Source organism: Rattus norvegicus, chromosome 1, assembly GCF_036323735.1.
Source record: "Rattus norvegicus strain BN/NHsdMcwi chromosome 1, GRCr8, whole genome shotgun sequence".
Classification (NCBI taxonomy): domain Eukaryota; kingdom Metazoa; phylum Chordata; class Mammalia; order Rodentia; family Muridae; genus Rattus; species Rattus norvegicus.
The window spans coordinates 192,392,024-192,411,880 of NC_086019.1; the positions used below are offsets into that span (position 1 = coordinate 192,392,024).

The 19,857-nt window shown below is 47.5% G+C and overlaps 1 protein-coding gene and 1 long non-coding RNA gene across 6 annotated transcripts in view; both read right to left on the bottom strand.

The window, feature by feature from the left end:
* The window catches only part of Rgs10 (regulator of G-protein signaling 10), a 45,869-nt gene that overhangs the window by 15,252 nt on the left and 10,760 nt on the right, over positions 1-19,857 (bottom strand). For 4 of the 5 annotated variants that reach the window (NM_019337.1, XM_006230326.5, XM_006230325.5 and 1 more), the window contains 2 exon segments: positions 10,244-10,330; positions 11,427-11,545. In NM_019337.1, coding sequence (NP_062210.1) covers positions 10,244-10,330; positions 11,427-11,545 — 206 coding nt within the window. 5 annotated transcript variants of the gene reach the window in all.
* LOC134485179 (uncharacterized) lies at positions 13,363-19,854 on the bottom strand. The gene is made up of 2 exons (XR_010063161.1): positions 18,224-19,854; positions 13,363-16,918 (listed from the first exon to the last, which is right to left on the bottom strand). It is a non-coding gene; the product is annotated as an uncharacterized LOC134485179 (long non-coding RNA).

Sequence of the window (19,857 nt, forward strand, 5' to 3'; positions counted from 1 at the left end):
TTACTTCACGAAAGTAGAATTTCAGTTGGCCAGACGAGCGAACCGCATGTAACAGTCTGCGGGGCTCCCCTCCCAAGACATCCACACGCACACGAGTGCCCTGCTACGCACGCATGCATGCACACATAGGGCCCACTTGAATTCAGGCTCTCTGGGGTGGTTCTGAAAACAAGACACTAAGTAAGCAGCTTGAGACTCCATGTGTGGGGGCAGGTGGCCCAGGGGAGGGAGAGGAAGCAGGTGCCAGTGCTGCAGGTGTCCAGACCCCCGCTCTCAACCAACCCCCTCTCGTTAGCTGTCCTTCCCCAGCGGCTGAGAACACGGTGCACCCCTGTGCTGACCCAGTGGGTGCAGGAGGATGAGTGGGTAGCTGAGTTTATCTGTGCTGGGATAGGAAGTGTGATCAAAAAGGGAAACCCTGAGACAGTCACGGGAAGGCCTGGTGTCCAGGCTCAGAACACTGACCAGAAAAGAAGAACTGTTCTCTTGAGCTATTCTGGTAGGTTTTTCCAGAGTGTTGTTAACCCTGTTCTAGCCACCATAAGAATAAGAACAGACTGGCTCCCTCGGCGGAGTCAGTTCTGGGTGTGTGAAAGTGCCAGCATATGCATCTAGCCACCGCCTTCACCACAGCCCTTCCTTCCCTGAGACAGACAGATAGATATATCCGGTCTCTGCTGCTTCCAGGCACAGGTCAGGTCCTTTCCTGCAGGTGCTGTAACGCCTGGTTTGCGCCAACACTGGGTAGGAAGCCAGCCTGAAACCCTGCTCACAACCAATGCAGGTTTAAGAGAAGGGAATTCACTTCCTCCAGGCTCGCTTGGTGACCAGGCTTGCCCCAGACACCCGTCTGCTCAGAACAGCAAGGTCATCAGTTGTCCAGCACTCAGGAAGGTGCGGTGTGGTCTCTTCTCCCCCACTGAGGGCACAAGCTGTTGTTCTGTCACATAAAAGCTCTCACTTCACTTCCTCATGGCAAAGGGCCTCCTCACATCTCAAAAGTAGATGGTAGCTCCTCCCATCCGCTCTCTTCTCCACCTTCCTAGCTGAATCCTGCAGTCTAGGCCACGTTGCCTGGGGTCTTCTGGCTGCTTCTGGTGGCTAAGCCCCTCCAAGGTTCTCTGGCTCTAGTCCTGGGTACCGTGCCTGCCTTCTTCCTTCACCCTGCTCCCTCGCCAGAAGAGCCTTGTTCTCGTAGGAGTCTCAGATTCTGTCTTTCTCCTTTGGCAGGCCCTGTGCCCTCTTAGCCACTCCGTAAACTGAGTCCTGCCCTGTAACTACTCTCTACCATGGAGCCCAACACTCTCCCAAGCTACTGGCCCATGAGTCAACAGACTGTTGGCAATACAAGTCGGGAGTCCCAGAGACACCAAGAGAAGGGAAGGTCACCTCCTGGCCCGTGACCTAGTCTCTTCTCTAGGAAGGTGGAGCTTTAAGTCCATGTGACATCTCCCCACATGGCCACACCCTATCTGCTGCATGCCTGTCTCTAGAACACATCTCCCATCAGCCGGCTCCTCTCTATCCTGTACCTCCACCAGGGTTAGCCCAAGAGAGACCGGGACACACTTGTGTACGAACTGCATTCATATCTGTTGCACAAAGAGAACGGAGCAGAGACATCAAATAACAGAAGGGCACAGGTAAGATAGCTCAGCAGGTAAAGGCCCCTGTTACCAAGGCTGGTGGCCTGGGTTTGACCCCACCCACTGCCCAGGACCCATGTGGCGAATGGAGAGAACTGACTTCCACAAGTTGTTCTCTGACCTCCACACTGCACTGAAATAAATGTGACTTGAGAAGTTTTAAATGCTACAAGATACTTTCTGAGAACTAGGCCAGGAGGAGGGGAGCAATGGGAGGAGGAACAGAGGGGACCAGAGCAGGAGGGACAAGCCTGGTCACCCAAGTGAGCCTAGAGAAGGGGTGGAAGAAGCATGTCCAGGAAGAGCGGGAGTTTGGGAACCTCCTCTGAAGGAAGTCGACAGAAGGGGGAAGCTGTGTTCTCAGCACCCGCCCCAGCTCTGGGCAGCTGGGTTACCCTAACCTTTCCCAAGTGGTAGTGCAAGTGCAGTGTGTGAGTTTCACCCAAAACTTGTCCTCTGATTTCCACATGTGTGTTGCAGTGCACGTACATGTCTGCATCAGCATTCACACACCAACACACACAGATAATACCTTTTTTTGTAAAATAGCTCTGCAGTTAAGAGTCTCCTGATAGCCAGGTGTGGGGGCACATGCCTTTAATTCCAACACTTAGGAGGTAGAGGTAGGCAGATCTTTGTGAGTTCAAGGCCAACCTGGTCAACAAAGTGAGTCCTAGACAGCCAGGGCTACATGGTAAGGCTTCATCACTGCCCCATACCACCACCACCACCACCACCACCACAAAAAAAAAAGAGTGTTCCTGCTCCTTTGAAAGACTGGACTCTGGATCCCAGCACCCATGTTGGGTGGCTCACAAGCACTTGTTACTCAACCTCCAGGGACCCAATGCCCTCTTCTGCCCTCCGTGACCACACACACAAAGCATTAGTCACATAGACACAAACCCATATATGTAAATAAAAATACATTGTAATCCTACACGGAAGCTCATAATATATTTTAATGTCCTTTCCAGGGATTTTACATCTTCTCTTGGCTTCCATGAGTACCAGGCATGCACATGGTACAGAAACATACATGCAGACACACACTCATACACACAAAATACAAATAAATAAATCCCCTTTAAAGCCTCTCCTCCTCCCGCTAGAAAGATGATTCAGCAATTAGGAGCACTTGTTACCCTTACAGGTTCAATTCCCATCACCCACAAGGTGGCTCGTAATTATCTGTAAATCCATTTCCTGGGGAGATCTGATGCCCTCTCTGACCTCCACAGCCACCGTGCATACACGTGGCCCACGTGCACATAAAACAAGCAAGTAAATCTGATAAAATAATGTTAAAGACTGGATTTGAGGTTTAGCTCAGTAATAGAATGTGAGTGTCTGAACCCTCAGCTCTAAAATAGATAAATAAATTGATTGGTTGGTTGGTTGGTTGGTTGGTTGATTAATGATTGATTGAGCAGGCTCCAGGGCAATGAGAGCAAGGGCCTGGGGTTGGGGAGGGGAGTGGATACCGAGATGAATAAGGTGGTCAAGGTGAGTTCTAAACACAGACAACCAGCACACTTCCCAGACAGCCGGATGGAAATATGTCCAGTTTATAAACACATCAGTCCACTAGGGAGGGACTGAAAGGCCCTTGTCTGTAGAAAAAACACAAAGCCAAGGAAAGTCCAAAAGAGCATCTAAAGATAAAGTTTAAAATAAATAAATAAAAGTAGGAACCAAAAGCCAAAGAAAAGGAAGGAAAGAAAGATTACAGTTAAGAGCTCAACTCACGGGAGAGGGGCACCTCAGGAAACATGCACACACACACGAACACGCACACACACACATGCACACACACGAAAACGCACATATACACACACATGAACATGCACATATACACACACAAACATGCACACACGTGCACACACATGCAGACACATGCACATATACACACACACGAACATGCACATATACACACACATGAACATGCACATATACACACACGAACATGCACACACGTGCACACACATGCAGACACATGCACACGCACACTCACACACAGAGAGAGCTAGTCATGGCTGCAGGCATCTGCAGGAAGGAGGATCACTTGAAGCCAAGAGTTCAAGGTTAGCTTGGGCAATAAAGCAAGAGTTTGTCCTAGGAAGGTGGCTCGGACCTGCTGTCTAGCCTGCCCAGCTGGAGAACAGGGAGCTCCAGGTTCCTGTTCCAAGGGAATGAGGTGGAGAGAGATAAACCCAGACACCTGGCCTTCTCTGCAGGCCTCACACGTGTGTTGTGCACACCACCACCACAAGATCCTGTCTCCAGTAGAAGGTACAGGGAAGGGAGGGCAAGAGGGGCAGCTGATGCTTTATTAAAACACTTTATAAAGCCAAAATTCCATCCTGGAGCTCAGGAATGGAGCTGCAGAGGCATGGGACAGTAAGTACAGTGGCCAGGATCACAGCAGGTCCCTAAGGCTCAGTGTGGCCCTGCCACTCGCATGGTGAAAATGGATTAAAATTTCATACCACAGGCACAGTCAGAAAGACAGTACCCACACTAGACGGCACCTGAGTTCTGAAGGGAGCCGGGGGGTGAAGGCAACGTGCCTTTCCTGTGCAATCCACTCCGTCAGAGCACAAAGGGCTTTGAAGGAACATTTTAAACCCTTCTAAAAGCACTTTTTTTTTAAAAAAGAAATCACCCCCAAATAGACCCAGTCAGAGATCAGGTTGTAGTGTTAGTAAAATATACCTCCCCACCCCCAAATCAATACCACAGACTATCATAACTCTAAGCTTTAAAATACTGTTAAAATACAAGGTACTATCATATTTACATGCTGGCCCAAAGCTCTTTCAGAGCTGTGAACACTGGAAAGCAGTCTCTACACCACCCCTAACCCATTCTGGATGTGGTCTGCTCAAATCTGTACAAGAGGCCAAGTCCTTTTCAGTGCTTGCCACATAGTAAACAGGCTCAACGCAGTGTACATGAGGTGACTGGGGATTGGGAAATTGGATGAACGAATATATGAATGAATGAATGAATGAATGAATGAATGAATGAATGAACGAACGAACTTAGGGTTAGCCAAAGAACAAATACCTCGTTGGAGCATTCTCTGTTCTTTTTTAAGATTTATTTTTATTTTTATTATTATGTATTTTATTATTATTTATTTTATTATTATGGGAGGATGTGCAGATAAATTTGGGTGCCCATAGAGGCCAGAGGTATCATATCCCCTGTAACTAGAGTGAGCCACCCAGCATGGGTCACGAAAACCAAATTTCGGTCCTCTGAAGAGCACAGTGGGCTTTGAACTGCTGAGCCAGCTCTCCAGCCTGTCTCTGTGGTTTTATAAGGCATAAATGTCGAATTACCCTAAAAGCTACAAATGCCTCACATGATAACTCATGGGGAAAAGGCATATGAGAGAAAGGTTTTAAACCACAGAGAGGCGGGATGTGCTGAGTACTGACAAAAGGAAGGTAGGAGAAACAAGAGAATCTGAGGACGGGAGGCAGGAGGTGTCATTTTCCGTGTTTCCCAAAGCCCCCAGCATTCCCTGCCCCAGCACTTCCTCGATACATGCAACGTTAAGCCTTCCTAAGCCATGGCCCTGCTTTGTCCAGTAGTCTGCAGAGTTGCAGGACCTCAGTGGGAGACGATTAAGGCTCAGGGCTGCTCTACCCTGTGGGGCTCCTAAGAATCAAAGTCTCAGCAGGCTAGAATAATGTATTCCTGTCTTTCAGGCCCACTGTCATGTCCAGGGTCTCAGAAGGCGTGAGCCCAGCTAAGTGGAGGGCACACCATGATCATCCCATAGAGGGGAAGACGCAAACTGTGTGCCTGGCCCGGATCTACATGTGTGGATGCGAGGGAGAGGAAGAAAGACCAGAACGCCTGGACTCATGGACACAGGAGACAGAAAGATAAACTACAAAAGAGGAAGAAGAATGTTATACAAGATGCTCAGAGTCAGTGAGTGTGAGCTATTCACTGAGGAGAAGCTCACCTCCACAGTGGAGGTGTGAAGCCATCGCCACAGTGAACCCCGGAACTTCTGTATGGTGGCATCACCTGCAATTTCAGCCTGGGAAAGAGGAGACAGTGCAGCTGGCTAGTGAGACTAGCCGTATGGATAAGGTCTGGGCTTGACTGAGAGACCCTGTCTGAGTGACTAAAGTGGAAGAGCGATGGGGGATGATACCTTCACATCAGCCTCAGGCCTCCACATGCGTGTTCAGACATGTACATAGTACCTTCACACATGTACTCACATACATACAAAAAAGCCTCATGCACACATGCACAATGCAGGCACATACACACACACACACACACACACACACACACACACACACACACGCACACACGTGCACTTGTGCTTGGGCAAGCACACACCAGAAAAAGAAAACAAATCAACCAGTTGTCCTTAAACCAGCAGAGGTTTGAAAGCCGATTTGCATCAGGCTTACAGCTGCCTCAATTGACTGCAGATAGAGATAAAGCCTCCCACGCTCCCTCTGGGACAGATGTGGTAAGTTTGATTGTGAAATTCGGTTAGGTGCCTTCTGCAGGGCCTGCCTCCTCCTCCTCCACTTCTGGAAACTGGTAACTCAGAGCTGATTGCCTAGTTCTACCTCCCCAGTGGCTGGCCCCAGTTGAGCCTATGGGCCCAGAGGTTGGCTCTGCATGTTTGTGTAACCAACATAAAGTAGCCCAACGGCTGCCGCTGACCTCTCAAATCACACCCCTGCATCCGTGCATGGTAGCAGTGTGAAAGCTCGATGCTGTGACCCAGACCCAGACCCAGACATGCCCGTATCACCAATGGCTCCGCCCTCTCTGGCAGCATTGTGCTGGCAAGCTTTATGTCAACCCGACAAGCTAGAATCAATCTGAGAGGAGGGAATCCTCCATTGATAAAATGCGTCTGTAAAATCAGGCCGTAGACAGCCTTAGTTTTCTTAATTAGTGATTGATGGGGGAGGGACCAGCCCATGCAGTATGGGTGCTGCACCTCTTGGGCTGGAGGTCCTAAGTACTATAAAAACAGGGGCTAAGAAGGCCACAGTGAACAACCCAGTAAGTAGCACTCCTTCACAGCCCCTGCGTCAGCTCCTGCTTCCAGGTTCCTGCTGTTTGAGTTCCTGTCCTGACTTCCCTCAAGAGTAGATTGTGACATAGAAGTGTAAGCCAAAATAAGCCTTTCCTGTCCACGTTGTTTTGTTTCATTAAAGCTACAGTAACCCTAACTCACACAGAAAGTGGTTCCAGGAGTGAAGTGTTCCCATGACATACCTGACCGTGCAGTTCTGAGAAGGACCGCAGAAAAGGGGACTTTTGGAACTTTGTGTAGAGGGAATCTTTTGTATAACGTGTGGAAGCTTCACCTGTCAACAAAAGGCTGTTGGCCTATGAGCTTATGCAGGATACAGGGACAATGAAGTGTGGAGAAAGGATTTCTGGGAGAGAGGCAGAGGCACAGGAGACTCTCCCTAAAAAGTGATGGCGATGGTTGCACGAACCTGAGGAGAGGTAGCCCCCACATGACAAGACTTAGAATAGAGCAAACAGGATTCCTGAGTTACAAGCGAGTTGAGGGACAAGCCCTAGCTTTTGGCCTAGGCAATTATTCATAATAATTCAGTCATTATTTTATGACCTTGGGTGTGGGCAGCAAAGCCAGAGGTTACGACTTTGGGCTATAAAAGCCATTGAGTGTTCAAAGCTTGGTGAGCTGGTCTGTCGGAGCTTGGAAGAGCACTGAGAAAAACGCATAAGATGGAGGTCTAGCTGGTGACATCCCAAAGGAGAGTTTGAGATAGCATCTTTGTCCCTTAGGCAGAGGAGAAAATCAATACAGCATTCATTACACTGCTCGGTATGTTCCAGACTTAGAGACACAAGCCTTCTAGATCAGATGCCCTGGGAAAGGTGTTGGGCATGGGGCAGAAGAGAGGGCCGCTGATTCTAGCTCTCCATAGGATGTAACAGGGCAGTGCCACCCAAGACTACATCTGCCACATAGAACATTAAGGTCCTATAGGGACATTCCAGGGCTAGGGCACGAGGTCCCCTCTTTGCCATGGCACACACATCCCCAGATTTGGCCACACCTATTCTTACCTTCAAACACATCCCAGCAGCTGGTGGCAAGCAGGACCCTCCCACCCTGCTCTTTGCTCTTCCCAAGTTCTGTTCCTACTTGTAGAGTCACTGCTTCCCTTCTCCCAACCACCATTGCAGGTTTCAGGCTACAACTCACTTCCCAGTAGACCCCAGTGACCTCCACTGCCCGAGTGTTCTCAGGCTTCCCCCTTCCCGTGTCTGCACGCATCACACTTACAAAGCACAGCCTTTGCACTGCAAAGAAGCTCATCCAGTTTGTCTATGAGGTGGGTACCTCTGGGGCTTTTCACAATCCCTCCCCGGCACTCTGCATGGACCGGGTGCTCCAGGGGAACAGACACACACAGGGTAGGTGTGCAGAAAGATGGCTGGGTGCCTCCAGAGCACTGTTTAAGCTCAGCTTTACCCAGGACCTCTACTTCCTGTCTGAGCCACAAGGATAGATTTGTCCTCTTGTGGGTCCTCCCCATCCCTGACCTTCAAAGAACAAGGCAGATGAAGGACGTCTGCACGGCCACCTGACTCTGAGCTAGATGTTTGTGTGGTGATACTGGTCACACTAGATGCTCAAGACCAGAGTGCAGTGAGGGTTCTTCCAGACCTCTTTAGTGCTGGGGACAGAGAATGGTGCATGCTCCTTCCCAGGGGACCTTACCCCTGAATCCTAGCTTTCCAATGCTGGTATAACTTTCCACTCTTCCCCCACTAAGTCCCTTCCCCATTCAGGGTGTCCTGGGCAGAAAATGGCAGACAACAATCATCCCTAGAAGAGCTGGGCCAGCCTCAGAGACTCAAGCCAAAGAAATCCCTCAGAATCGCTTCTTGCCCACTCCAAAGAGGAAGGCCTTAGGCTGCTCCATCCTAGAAAGAGAGCAGCAAGGTGTACTTTCCAGGCTCTTGTCTGCAAACACTGAATGGTGTTGGCCGTGGAGATTCCAACTTTTAGAGACAGAACCTCCAAACCTGGCTGATAAGCAACATCTGCATGGGGAGATGCTCTGTTTGGAGGGCAAGCGTAGTGGTTTGAATAAGAGTGGCCTTACTTCCATCAGCTCATGTGTTTGAATGCCTGGTTCCTAGTTGGTGGAACGGTTTGGGAAGGATTAGGAGGTGTGGTCTTGTTATGGGTTTCAAAAGCCCATGCTAGGACTCTACTTGTGGTGTTTTCTCTGTCTCTGTCTCTCTCTCTGCGTGTGTGTGTGTGTGTGTGTGTGTGTGTGTGTGTGTGTGGTGTGTGTGTGTGTGAGATCAAGCTCTATGCCTGCCATCAGGCTCCCTGCATTGATGATCATATACTAAGCCTCTGAAACTATAAGTAAGTCCCCACTAAATGCTTTTCTTCTTTTATAAGTTGCCTTGATCATGGTGTTTCTTCACAACAATAGAACAGTAACTAAGACAGAAAGGTTATAAACTAAAATTAGTTCCCATGTTGACTAGTTAGATGGCTTCACTTTAGAATCATAGGCACAGGCCTGTAGTCCCAGCTACTCAGATTCAGTCAGGAGTGAATTCAAGTCTAACCTGGACAACTAGTGAAACCCTGTCTCAAAAGACAGTGCCATGAGGGCTGGGCACGAGCCTCAACGGTAAGGTGCTTGCCTGGCATGGACCACACCCTGGATTGAATCCCAAGCACTAGAAGAAATAAAAGAGGAATCCGAACATCTAATTATGGGAGAAGGCTCAAGATGAGGCCTAGCCGCCCTCCTGGAGTGAGCTGAAGGCAGGTGTTGAACAAGGAAGCCTAGCCCCTGGGGCCCTCAGTGAGCAGTGCAGGTGCTTGAAACAGGACAGGACATCCTCTGCTCAACCTCTTCCCCTCACTTCCAACAGCCTTGGCCAGAATCCACACTCTTTCACGGGACTTATGGCCTTGGAAAGACAAGGAGTTAACATCAGAAACCCATCCAGCTCACCTGTATCCCTCCTTCATTGGCTGCATGGAGAGTAAAGCCCACCTCTGACAAAAGACAAACACCTTCTGAGAGGAGTTACAAACTCTTCACATGGAACGCCTGTCAGCCACCGGGGTTCGCAGACTCACTGACTGGCAGCCTGTCTGATGAACCGTGTGCCTTCACGGCTGCACATACATCTGCTCATCGCGTGGTTCACATCTGAAACACCAGTGTCAGGCAGAGGAGACACCCTCATGACTTATTTACGAAGAAGACAGTCCACGCAATGACAAACTATGGATGAAAAATGTTTACGCTTGTTCTGAGTATTGGCCTGGTTGAACAGCTCTCTTCAGAAATGGCTAACCTGGGCTGGAGAGATGGCTCAGCCGTTAAAGGCTAGGTTCACAACCAAAAAATTGTAAGAAATGGCTAACGTGCTCCCTTTTTTAAAAAAAATGAATATTTTAAATCCCCCCTTGAGTCTGGTGTAAGTGAGGATAATCTGGGCACTTCCTAAATCTCGGCGACAGGTGCCTGAGGTGGGGTAATGAGAGGAGAAATCCATCAAGGAAGCAGAAGGCAGAGAGGTACCTGCTTCTTGTCCTCCGTTTTCTTGAAATCTTCACACGCTAGCCAAAACAAGACGTTTTCCTCACTGAATTCCTTTTTCAGAAATTCCTATAGATAAAAAGGGGGGGAAGGGAATCATATAGTGTCCAACGCTGAGAAAAAAAGATGTGTTTCCTTTAGAAGATGACTTGGCAAAAGTGGACGGAGGAGCCTGGATTAATCAGCCCTTGAAAAAAACTCCACCCGGAAAAACAGAGGACGTGTTTAATGTCGAAGCAAGTATTTCTTACGCATTTCACCTTAATGGCTTTGACATCGCGAGGCGCAGTAAAAATGAAGCGGGAATCTACTCGCATTTCTGAGCGGACAATAAATTACCAAAAAGTAAATTAAAGTGGAAGATATATCAGCCCCTTCCAGACACTGTTTAAACAAAGTGCATTCCTCCGAAGCCAGGCCCTTTTTTTTAAACAAAAGAAAAGAAAACATATTAACCCTGCCCAAATCACGGTGATGGAGGCCATTTTAAGTGGGAGGAATTCTTTCCTGGGACCGCAATGGAGGAATCGGCACCTGGTCGTCTATACGGCTGCGTTCAAACCTCGATGGCATCTAGACAATGCTCACAGCCCTACCTCCCACCCCAGGAGCTCCATGGGGACCAGCGGAACCTTGCCCCATCACTTAAAAAGCCAAGTTGCAGGGTCAGCATTGGAATTACGCGTGACCTGCCATGGGCGGCAGCAGTCATGCTAACAGGAAAAGCAATTTCTTGGTGACACTGGCTCTGTCCTGCCCTCCTTGGGAGATTCCTTCCCCAGCTTCAGTTTATCAGTTACCATCCAACCTCCCTCACCAGGGATGCATCCAGAGAGGGCCTGAGACTGGAAAGAACAAACCTTTACCTCAAAGACCGAGGTCATCCTTGCCAATCCCGGAAACCCATCCTCTAGATCCCATTTGGGTAGAACATCCTCTCTCATCAGTCCAATCCTCCCCACTACCTATAGGAAAACCAGAGACAGGCTCCATGTCCCTTAGTGGGAGTCCAAGGTGGCCATGACAGATGAACAGCAGTTCTTAATCTGTAGCCAGGACAGTCAATATTAAACACTGCCCTGGGTCCCACACCCCCACCCGCCATCAGACACATGTCAAAACGTTTCCTATTGCCTCAACTCTAAAGAACATTGAAAAGGCAAACCCTGAATCTCTTCACGCCCTCTGGATCTTCCAGAAGATTCTCCAGGGAGGACGCCCACTTGGCTGTGCTCTTGAGGCTCTGGTGGCCGCTGCTTGAGCTCCCATCGCCATCGTGGATATCTGCAAAACACAGTTCAGTGTCACCACTGAAGGACTCTGTCCCACGCAGACAGAGCATATGAGAAAATTACTGTAACCCTGTACAGCAGGGTAATCACCAACGTCGGCACCAAACCTGTCACAATAACCAGTCTACTGAGGCGGGAGTCACTACTCCCTCCATTGTTCAGACAAAAAACAAACAAACAAACAAAACAGTGGAGGGACTTGCCATTTCTGTTAAGTCCTGGTTTATCCCTTGGCCCTTGAGTCTCTCTGCAACCTACTGGCCATCAACCCCTGACTCAGCATCGACTCTTTCCCCCTGCCTTTTTGCACAGTAGTGGTGACTCCATGGGTCTGAAAGGCCCTCTAGAGCAGCATCTTCAGCCTGTGTGGCACATAAGGAAGAGCAGGGCTGGAATAAGGTCAGTCACGCTGGGCTTGGGGATTTAGCTCAGTGGTAGAGCGCTTGCCTAGGAAGCGCAAGGCCCTGGGTTCGGTCCCCAGCTCCGAAAAAAAGAACCAAAAAAAAAAAAAAAAAGGACAGTCACGCTGAGAGTTGTGAAGACACTGAAGCCTCGAGATAAATGTCTTCGTGTGATACAAATTAATGTACAAAGACTCCATAATGGGACTAGAGGTATGAGGGGGATTAAATGCTTGTCTAGAATATGCCAAGCCCTGGGTTCTATCCTGAGCCCCAGGATAAAGCTCATGACAAACAAATGCCAACATTTTAAATAAAGCATCAACGGTCTCCATCTTCAGTCTCATTTGGACCTCCAGTGTGGTTTGCCAACACAGTGACTTATCCAGTTTTTATTTGACCTTCTGTAGGTTGGTTCGTTGGTTTTTTTGTTGTTGTTGTTTTGTTTTTGTTTTTAAATATGTCATATGCCTAAAAATGTAGCCAGGAGCGTGGCTCTATTGGGGGAGAGCTTGTCTAACATACACAGAGTCCTGGGCTCCAGCCTCAGAACGACACAAAAGCAGCCATGGTAGCACCTGCCTGGATCCTAGCACACAGGAGATAAGAGATGAGGAGTTCAGTCAGCCTTGGCTACACTGGAAGTTCAAAACCAGCTTGAGAAACATGAGATCCTGCCTATGAATGGCTGGATGACTGGATGGCTGAATGGATGGCTGAATGGATGGGTGGGTGGCTGGCTGGACGGCTAGATGGATGAATGGATGGCTGGGTGGATGGCTGGATGGATGGGTGGATGGCTGGATGGCTGGATGGATGGGTGAATGGGTGGATGGGTGGATGGGTGGATGGGTGGATGGGTGGATGAGTGGATGGATGATGGTTGGTGGCAGAGTTAAATATCACTGGCCCAGGGTGAATGGTTGACTTACATCAACAGGCTTGATAGTTAAAATCCTCTTTACCAAAAAGGGGGGGAGGGACTTGCACTAGTGTGACTGGCGTGTCACTTTGAGTACAAGCTCAAAACCAACTTGACCAGTTTGAGCTACAAGGTCTTGAGTAAAATCTGTGTGTGCACCTGAAGAAAAGCCTCTGAGCTGGGGGGTTACCTCAGATTTGAGGTAGAAGTATAATCTATGCATTTCTCCACAGCGGGTAGGAGGGTCTTGCATGTTCCCAGCACAGAAATAAGAAGACTCTGAAGAGGTAGCAGATATGGCGACGACCCTGACCTAACCCTCACACATACTATAACTTAAACGCCCCCACCGTATCTAACAGATATGTGTAGTTGTCATGTGTCCACCAGAGAGCTGGCAGCACACCGTGACAGTCGGTCTCTCCTTTTCCACAAAGAATGACCCGCCAAGGGAACCATATTGACAGCTAGTACTTTTTTCCACAATTGTTTTTTTTTTTTTTTTGTCTCAAACACTAAAGACAAGGTTCTATTTTGAAAACAAACAAAAACAAACAACAACTTAAATCTAGGAGAAAATAAGAGACCAAAAAAAAGCAAATCATTTTTAAAGGATGATCGGGGGAAATATATATTAACTACTGAAAATAACTAGGAAACCATAGAAGTGAAATATTTTTTAAAGAAAATTTGTACTAGAATATACCAGACTTGAACCTGAGGAGCTGGCTTAGTTGATGAAGTGCCTTCTGCACAGGAAATGGGAACCCAAGTTTGACTCCCAGCACCCAAGTGTGAGCCTAGCTTGAACCAGTAAGCCCCAGCCCACTGAGAGACCCCCATCTCCAAAACAAAGCAGATAGCTACTAGGGAACATCCCCTTGATTGTCCCTGGCTTCAACACATATGCACACACACTTATAAGCACATCTGTACATTCGGGCACACATGCACGCACACACATGGGGGCGGGAGAGAGAGAGAACAATAGATTTAATAGTTGTCCGTTGATGTACTTTTAGCAAAACAACACATCCTAACCTTGATTTTATTTGTTTTGTTTTTTTGGCTTTCGGTTTTTTTGTTTGTTTGGTTGCTTTTTTGTTTTGGTTTGGTTTTTTGAGTGGGGGAGGGAAATCTCACTATGTAGCCTATGCTAGATTAGAACTCACAGTCTTTCTTCTTAACCTTTCCAGGGCTGGAATTGCCTGTCTGTACCACCACACCCAGACTGACGCCTTAACCTCTTACTCTTCTGGGATCCATTTCTTGCATCTCTATAAAACAGAACATCATCAGAAACCTAGGGACTCTGCACTGGTGCTCACATCTGTGGCGGTACCACTCCTCTTGGCAAAGCAAGCTCCCTAGAACAACCAACCGCATGACCCTGCTGATCTTCCAAAGTGACTCTGCAGTTCCTGGGGACTGGAGAGATGGCTCAGTGGTTAAGAGCACTGACTGCTCTTCCAGAGGTCCTGAGTTCAATTCCCAGCAACCACATGGTGGCTCACAACCATCTGTAAAGAGATCCGATGCCCTCTTCTGGTGTGTCTGAAGACAGTGACAGTGTACTCATATATAATAAATAAATAAATCTTAAAAAAAAAAGAAAAGAAAAAAATGAGTTCCTGGCCCCTTATCTACTGTGGGATGTTTATCCCTGGACCCAGAGTTTCTCCATAAATATCAGCTTTTTAAAAGAATTATAAGAGGTTCCTGAAGGAGGGCTCCTTCCACCAAGCATCCTTCCGACTTACCTTCTGTCCTCTGCCTTGAGAACACAGTTTGAGCATTTGCTCCATTGCCCCAGCAGATTCTCTTGAGCAAATAAACACCAGGACACAAGCACACTATTCAAGGAACTACCTCGGGCAGCCACACGCTCCCTTACATGCTTTCAGTCTTGGTCTGAAAGGACGCTGAAATTTTTGGCACCCTTAAATAATCAACCATAGCATGCCAGGGTTTCACTGCCCTGCTCTCTGGCAAATGCACATGGTAGGTTGCACCCAGGCAGTTGAGAGCTGGCTCCACTGCTGGGGAAATGCGAGCCACACCCCGACTACTAATCTGTGGACTAACTTTTTGTGGCAGCTTTCAGTTGAACAAGAAGTGAGCCGGCCCCTTTGGGACCTGAGGTCCACTTACTCTTAGCACCTGCAGTGCCTGTATAATCCCAGTGCTGAAGGGCAGAGGTAGGAGGGTTCCTGGGGCTCACTGACAAGGCAGTCTAACCAAATCACAGAATCCCAGGTTCAGTGAGAACCCATGTTCCAAAATAACAAGGTGGAAATGACTGAGGGAGATGCCTGGCATCTATCTCTAGCTTCCACAGGTGTTATGCTCATGCATCTGCACATGCATCCATACACAGAATGCACACACACACGTATGCATACACGCATACACACACATACATACACAGAATGCACACACACACATACACACACATGCACACACACATACATACACAGAATGCACACACACATACACACACATACACAGAATGCACACACACACATGCACACACATACACAGAATGCACACACACACATACACACACATACACAGAATGCACACACACGTATGCATACACGCATACACACACATACATACACAGAATGCACACACACACACATACACACACATGCACACACACATACATACACAGAATGCACACACACACGCATACACACACATGCACACACACATACATACACAGAATGCACACACACATGCACACACACATACACAGAATGCACACACACACATACACATACATACACAGAATGCACACACACACATACACACACATACATACACAGAATGCACACACACACATGCACACACACATACACAGAATGCATACACACACACATACACACACACACACACACGAAGTTACACAATTCCAGGTCTACCTGGAGCTAGACTGCCTCCTTAGACTAGAAAGCAAAAGTCCGGGTTGGGGATTTAGCTCAGCGGTAGAGCGCTTGCCTAGCAAGCGCAAGGCCCTGGGTTCGGTCCCCAGCTCCGAAAAAAAAAAGAAAAAAAAAAAAAAAAAGAAAGCAAAAGTCCAAGAAAATGACTTGTCCCTGGGTGACATGTCTAAGGAATTGCTACATGCAACTGCTAAAAAACACCTATTTGTTCCATCAGGATTGGCTCCATGGACTCCAGGGTCCTTGGAACACAGAAAATGGTAGTCCCTCATGGGGACATTCCAGGGCTCCCATCTCCCTTGCATTAGAAAATAAAAATGATGTTGTGTGATTCAGGGAAGGGATTCTCAAAAGCTTCGGTTACTGGTGTTTTGACTTTGGAGTTCTTAAGTGTGTGTTTTAGTGTGTGTTTTAGTGTGTGTGTGTGTGTGTGTGTGTGTGTGTGTGTGTGTGTGTGTGTGTAAGGTAGTGCTAACGAGTGCAGTGCCTGAGGAAGCCAGAAGAGGGCATCAGAGTTTCCAGGTGGGTGTGAGCTGCTGGGCCAGCTGAGACCTCAACTCCAGTCTCCAGGGACCGGGATGCTCTCCTCGCTGCTGGGCCAGCTTCCATACTTTAGTTCTCCTAACTGAAGCCTTCCCCTTGGCCATTTCTTCCACTACTTCCCTCAGGATTCTTCTGCCGGCTTCTGTCATGTGTTTTCTCTTTCCTTGGATATTGGTTTGGATCTTTTCCAAGACATCAGACTGACAAAGGTTTTCGTTGTTTGTCTTTCAATACTGGGGATTGACTCCAGGACCCTGCGCTCTACCGCTAACTGTGTTCCTGTCCCCCACTTCCTCCTCTGCCTCTGCTCCCCTTCTCCATTCTGAAAATTAAGAGTTTTGTCGTTGTTGTTCTTACAACAAACAGATCTTCCTGAGGCAACATCTGCAAACACAATTCACTTAATGGCATCTATATTTTGTCTGGTTTTTATTCCTATAACAACATACCTGAGGGGAGCTACTTTATAAAGCAAGAGGTTTGTTTTGTTTTGTTTTGTTTTGTTTTAAGCTCATTGATTCAGCTCCCAAAGGCCGCAACTCTAAACAATATATCTAGAAAAAAGAAAAAGGAAAATAAACATTTCTTCCCCATTCCTAATACTTCACAATGGGAACTGCATTTCAACACAGGAGCTTTGAGACACTGTCAACGCTCACTGAGGTCACAGCAAGCCATCATCTCCCAGCTCCCGTGAAGCAGTTGGCCGGCCTGCTCCATCTGGCATCACCCTAGAAGTCACCCTGAATTCAGGACATATCTGTGACTCGGTGTCCCTGCTCTGAAAGCTTAATCTACTTTTTTGATATAGACTAAGGAAGCCTATGCTACCTCAGCATAACATGATATTTTACCTAGTAACGTGCAAGAGAAAGAATAACTTTTACCGATAGCAAGCAAGATTACTTCGAAACTTAAAAACATGGTGGCGCACATCTGTAATCCCACAGAGGCAGTATCAGCAGGATCCTGAGAGTTCAAGGCCAGACCAATCCACATAGGGAGCTCCTGACCAGCCAGGGCTATATGGGGAGGCCCTCTCAGAATTATTAGTACTAATAATGACAATAAAAACATTTTTTAAAAAAAAAAAAGGAACACCAAGATTTCACAGCTGCCCAAACCTTATCCAAGAATCCCCAAATCTAGATACTTTTTCATTCTTCTGCATGGGTACATGTATGTGTGTGTGTGCACACACGTGTGCATGCATAGGTCAGAGGTCAATTCCCGAGGTCTTTCTCAGTCACTCTCCACCTTGGTTTTTTAGTCTGAGTTTCTCACTTTTACCCAGAACTGGCTGGTTCTGCCAGGCTGGCTGGCCCTGAGCCCCAGGATCTTCCTGTGCTGGCTTCCTCGACACTGGGATTGTAATCACAGAGTAAACTGGCTTCTTTCACCCTGGCCTGGGGATTCAGACCCAGGTCCTCTCACATCCAGGCCCTTCGCTGCCCGAGCTGGCTCCCCAGCCTGCCTAGACATTTTCATCGACGAGTTTCCATTTTTGGTGACTAGGCAAGAAAGCAGGCTTAAAATGCCCAGGTGGGGGGAAAATACACTGAACATATTTTTCCATCAGCTTTAAGATTTCTCGGGCCATAAGAATCAATTTGGAGTGATATTAGTTTGTGGCAATTTCGTCTGTTCATATTTTACTTTTTTTATTTCAACTCTAAAATGTTATGCCGAAGAAAGGGGGTCTGTCATTGCATGACTGGTTTTTTGTTTGTTTGTTTGTTTGTTTTTGTTTTGTTTTGCTTTGTTTTCCTTTTGACTTCTAGCTCTTCGGAGTTTCTTTTTGCATGCCTGGGCCTAATTTTCCAGTAAATGTACCTTTAGCTGGTGACAAAACTACTTACGACTCGTTCTCCAAGGTGTGAGGTTGTGTGCTGCACTTTCCTGTGGGTTGAAAGCACTCTCGTGTGACATTCATAACGTCCCTGTTTTCCAGGCGAGGAAGCTGAGATGTGAGACACGCAGAGAAAGGAAATCTCGGTCCGAAGGCCAGTGGCCGGACACCAGGGGGCCTGTTCTTTCTCACAAGGCTCCATTGCTGTTTAATTTTGATTTCTGCTCATCTTTACATTGAAAAGTCAGAAAGGAGTGGCTTTGAAGAGGCTAACAACAGCAGGACGTGGCTGGGCACACCTCTGGTCCCAGCATTTACAGGGCAGAGGCAGGCACACCTCTGACTCCCAGGCCAGCCTAGCCTGAGAGAGAGTCCAGCCAGAGTTATGTGGTAAGATCCAGGAGAGAGGGAGAGACAGGGTGGGGAGGGGGTCAAGGAACACAAGACTCACTAGTAACAATTACATTGTTACTGTGTGAGTAAAGACAGAAACTTGGGGTGAATCCCGTACTGGGGAAGTCGGGGTAGGGGCCCTGTAAGACTAAACTGGGAGCATCTAGCACACAGACAGAATGTGCAGAGTTTCATTTCCATCTGTGCTGTTCCGTGTGGTTTCCGACTTCAGTAAAAGCCTGTCTTCGAAGATGCGTGCAGCCTTGCCCTACAGATGGCTGGAGCCTGTTGCTTGCGATCCATTTCGTAATATATTATTTATATTAGCTATGATGTCACAGCTAATCGAGACTTTCTCCAGACAGGAATTCCCTAGAAATCCATACTCAAAAGGCATCTGGGGCAGTCGTCAGACCTGAACGCTTGCAGTTTAGATTTCTGCTATGGCTCTGTAGGGAGAGCCATGTAAGGACCCTGCGTAGCAGGCCATTTCCCCAATCCAAATAATATTTTAATAAGCTCTCAGCACCCAACTTCCTCAATAGCAGAGGCAAGGTACATTCTCACAGGCTCTGCCCTAAGTACCCATAAATCCATAGCACATTGACGGAGACAAAGGAGACATTCATATCCAGGAAAGGCAGAGATGTTAGCCCCAAATTCCAAAGCACTTAGAGCACCCCACCTTCCCTCAGTCCTCTCCGTCCAGCCTGGTGTACTGCCTCTCATCTGTGATCCAGTACTTAGACAGGTAAGAGGTAGGAGGGTCAGGCTAGCCTCTGCTACATGGTGTGAGCTCCCTAAGACCCTGGTCCATGAAATTAGAAAGAAGGGAAGAAATGGGAAGAGGAACAGGTAAGAAAAACAAGCAATATGTGTAGCTTCACGGGAGAGCTGTGCCCACAAGACTTATTCAGAAAGTTCATATCACCTACACCACATCAAGTAAAATACATTTTTTTAAAGTTACATCCCAATATAGAAGCAGAGAATCTGTTTGTTTTAACTGGTGATCTACTTAAGTCTCCACGGAAACTGGGTCGTGGAAATTCTGTACCTAAACATTACTTTACATATTTTTCACTGGTATCTAGCCCCTGAGAACGACCTTACAGGCGTGCAAGGCCCCAAATGAGGACATGGAAATTCACTACTGTTAACAAAAAAAATTAATTAAAATAATAATAATAATAATAATAATAATAATAATAATAATAATAATGACGAAGTTTAAAAATTTTGAAACAATCT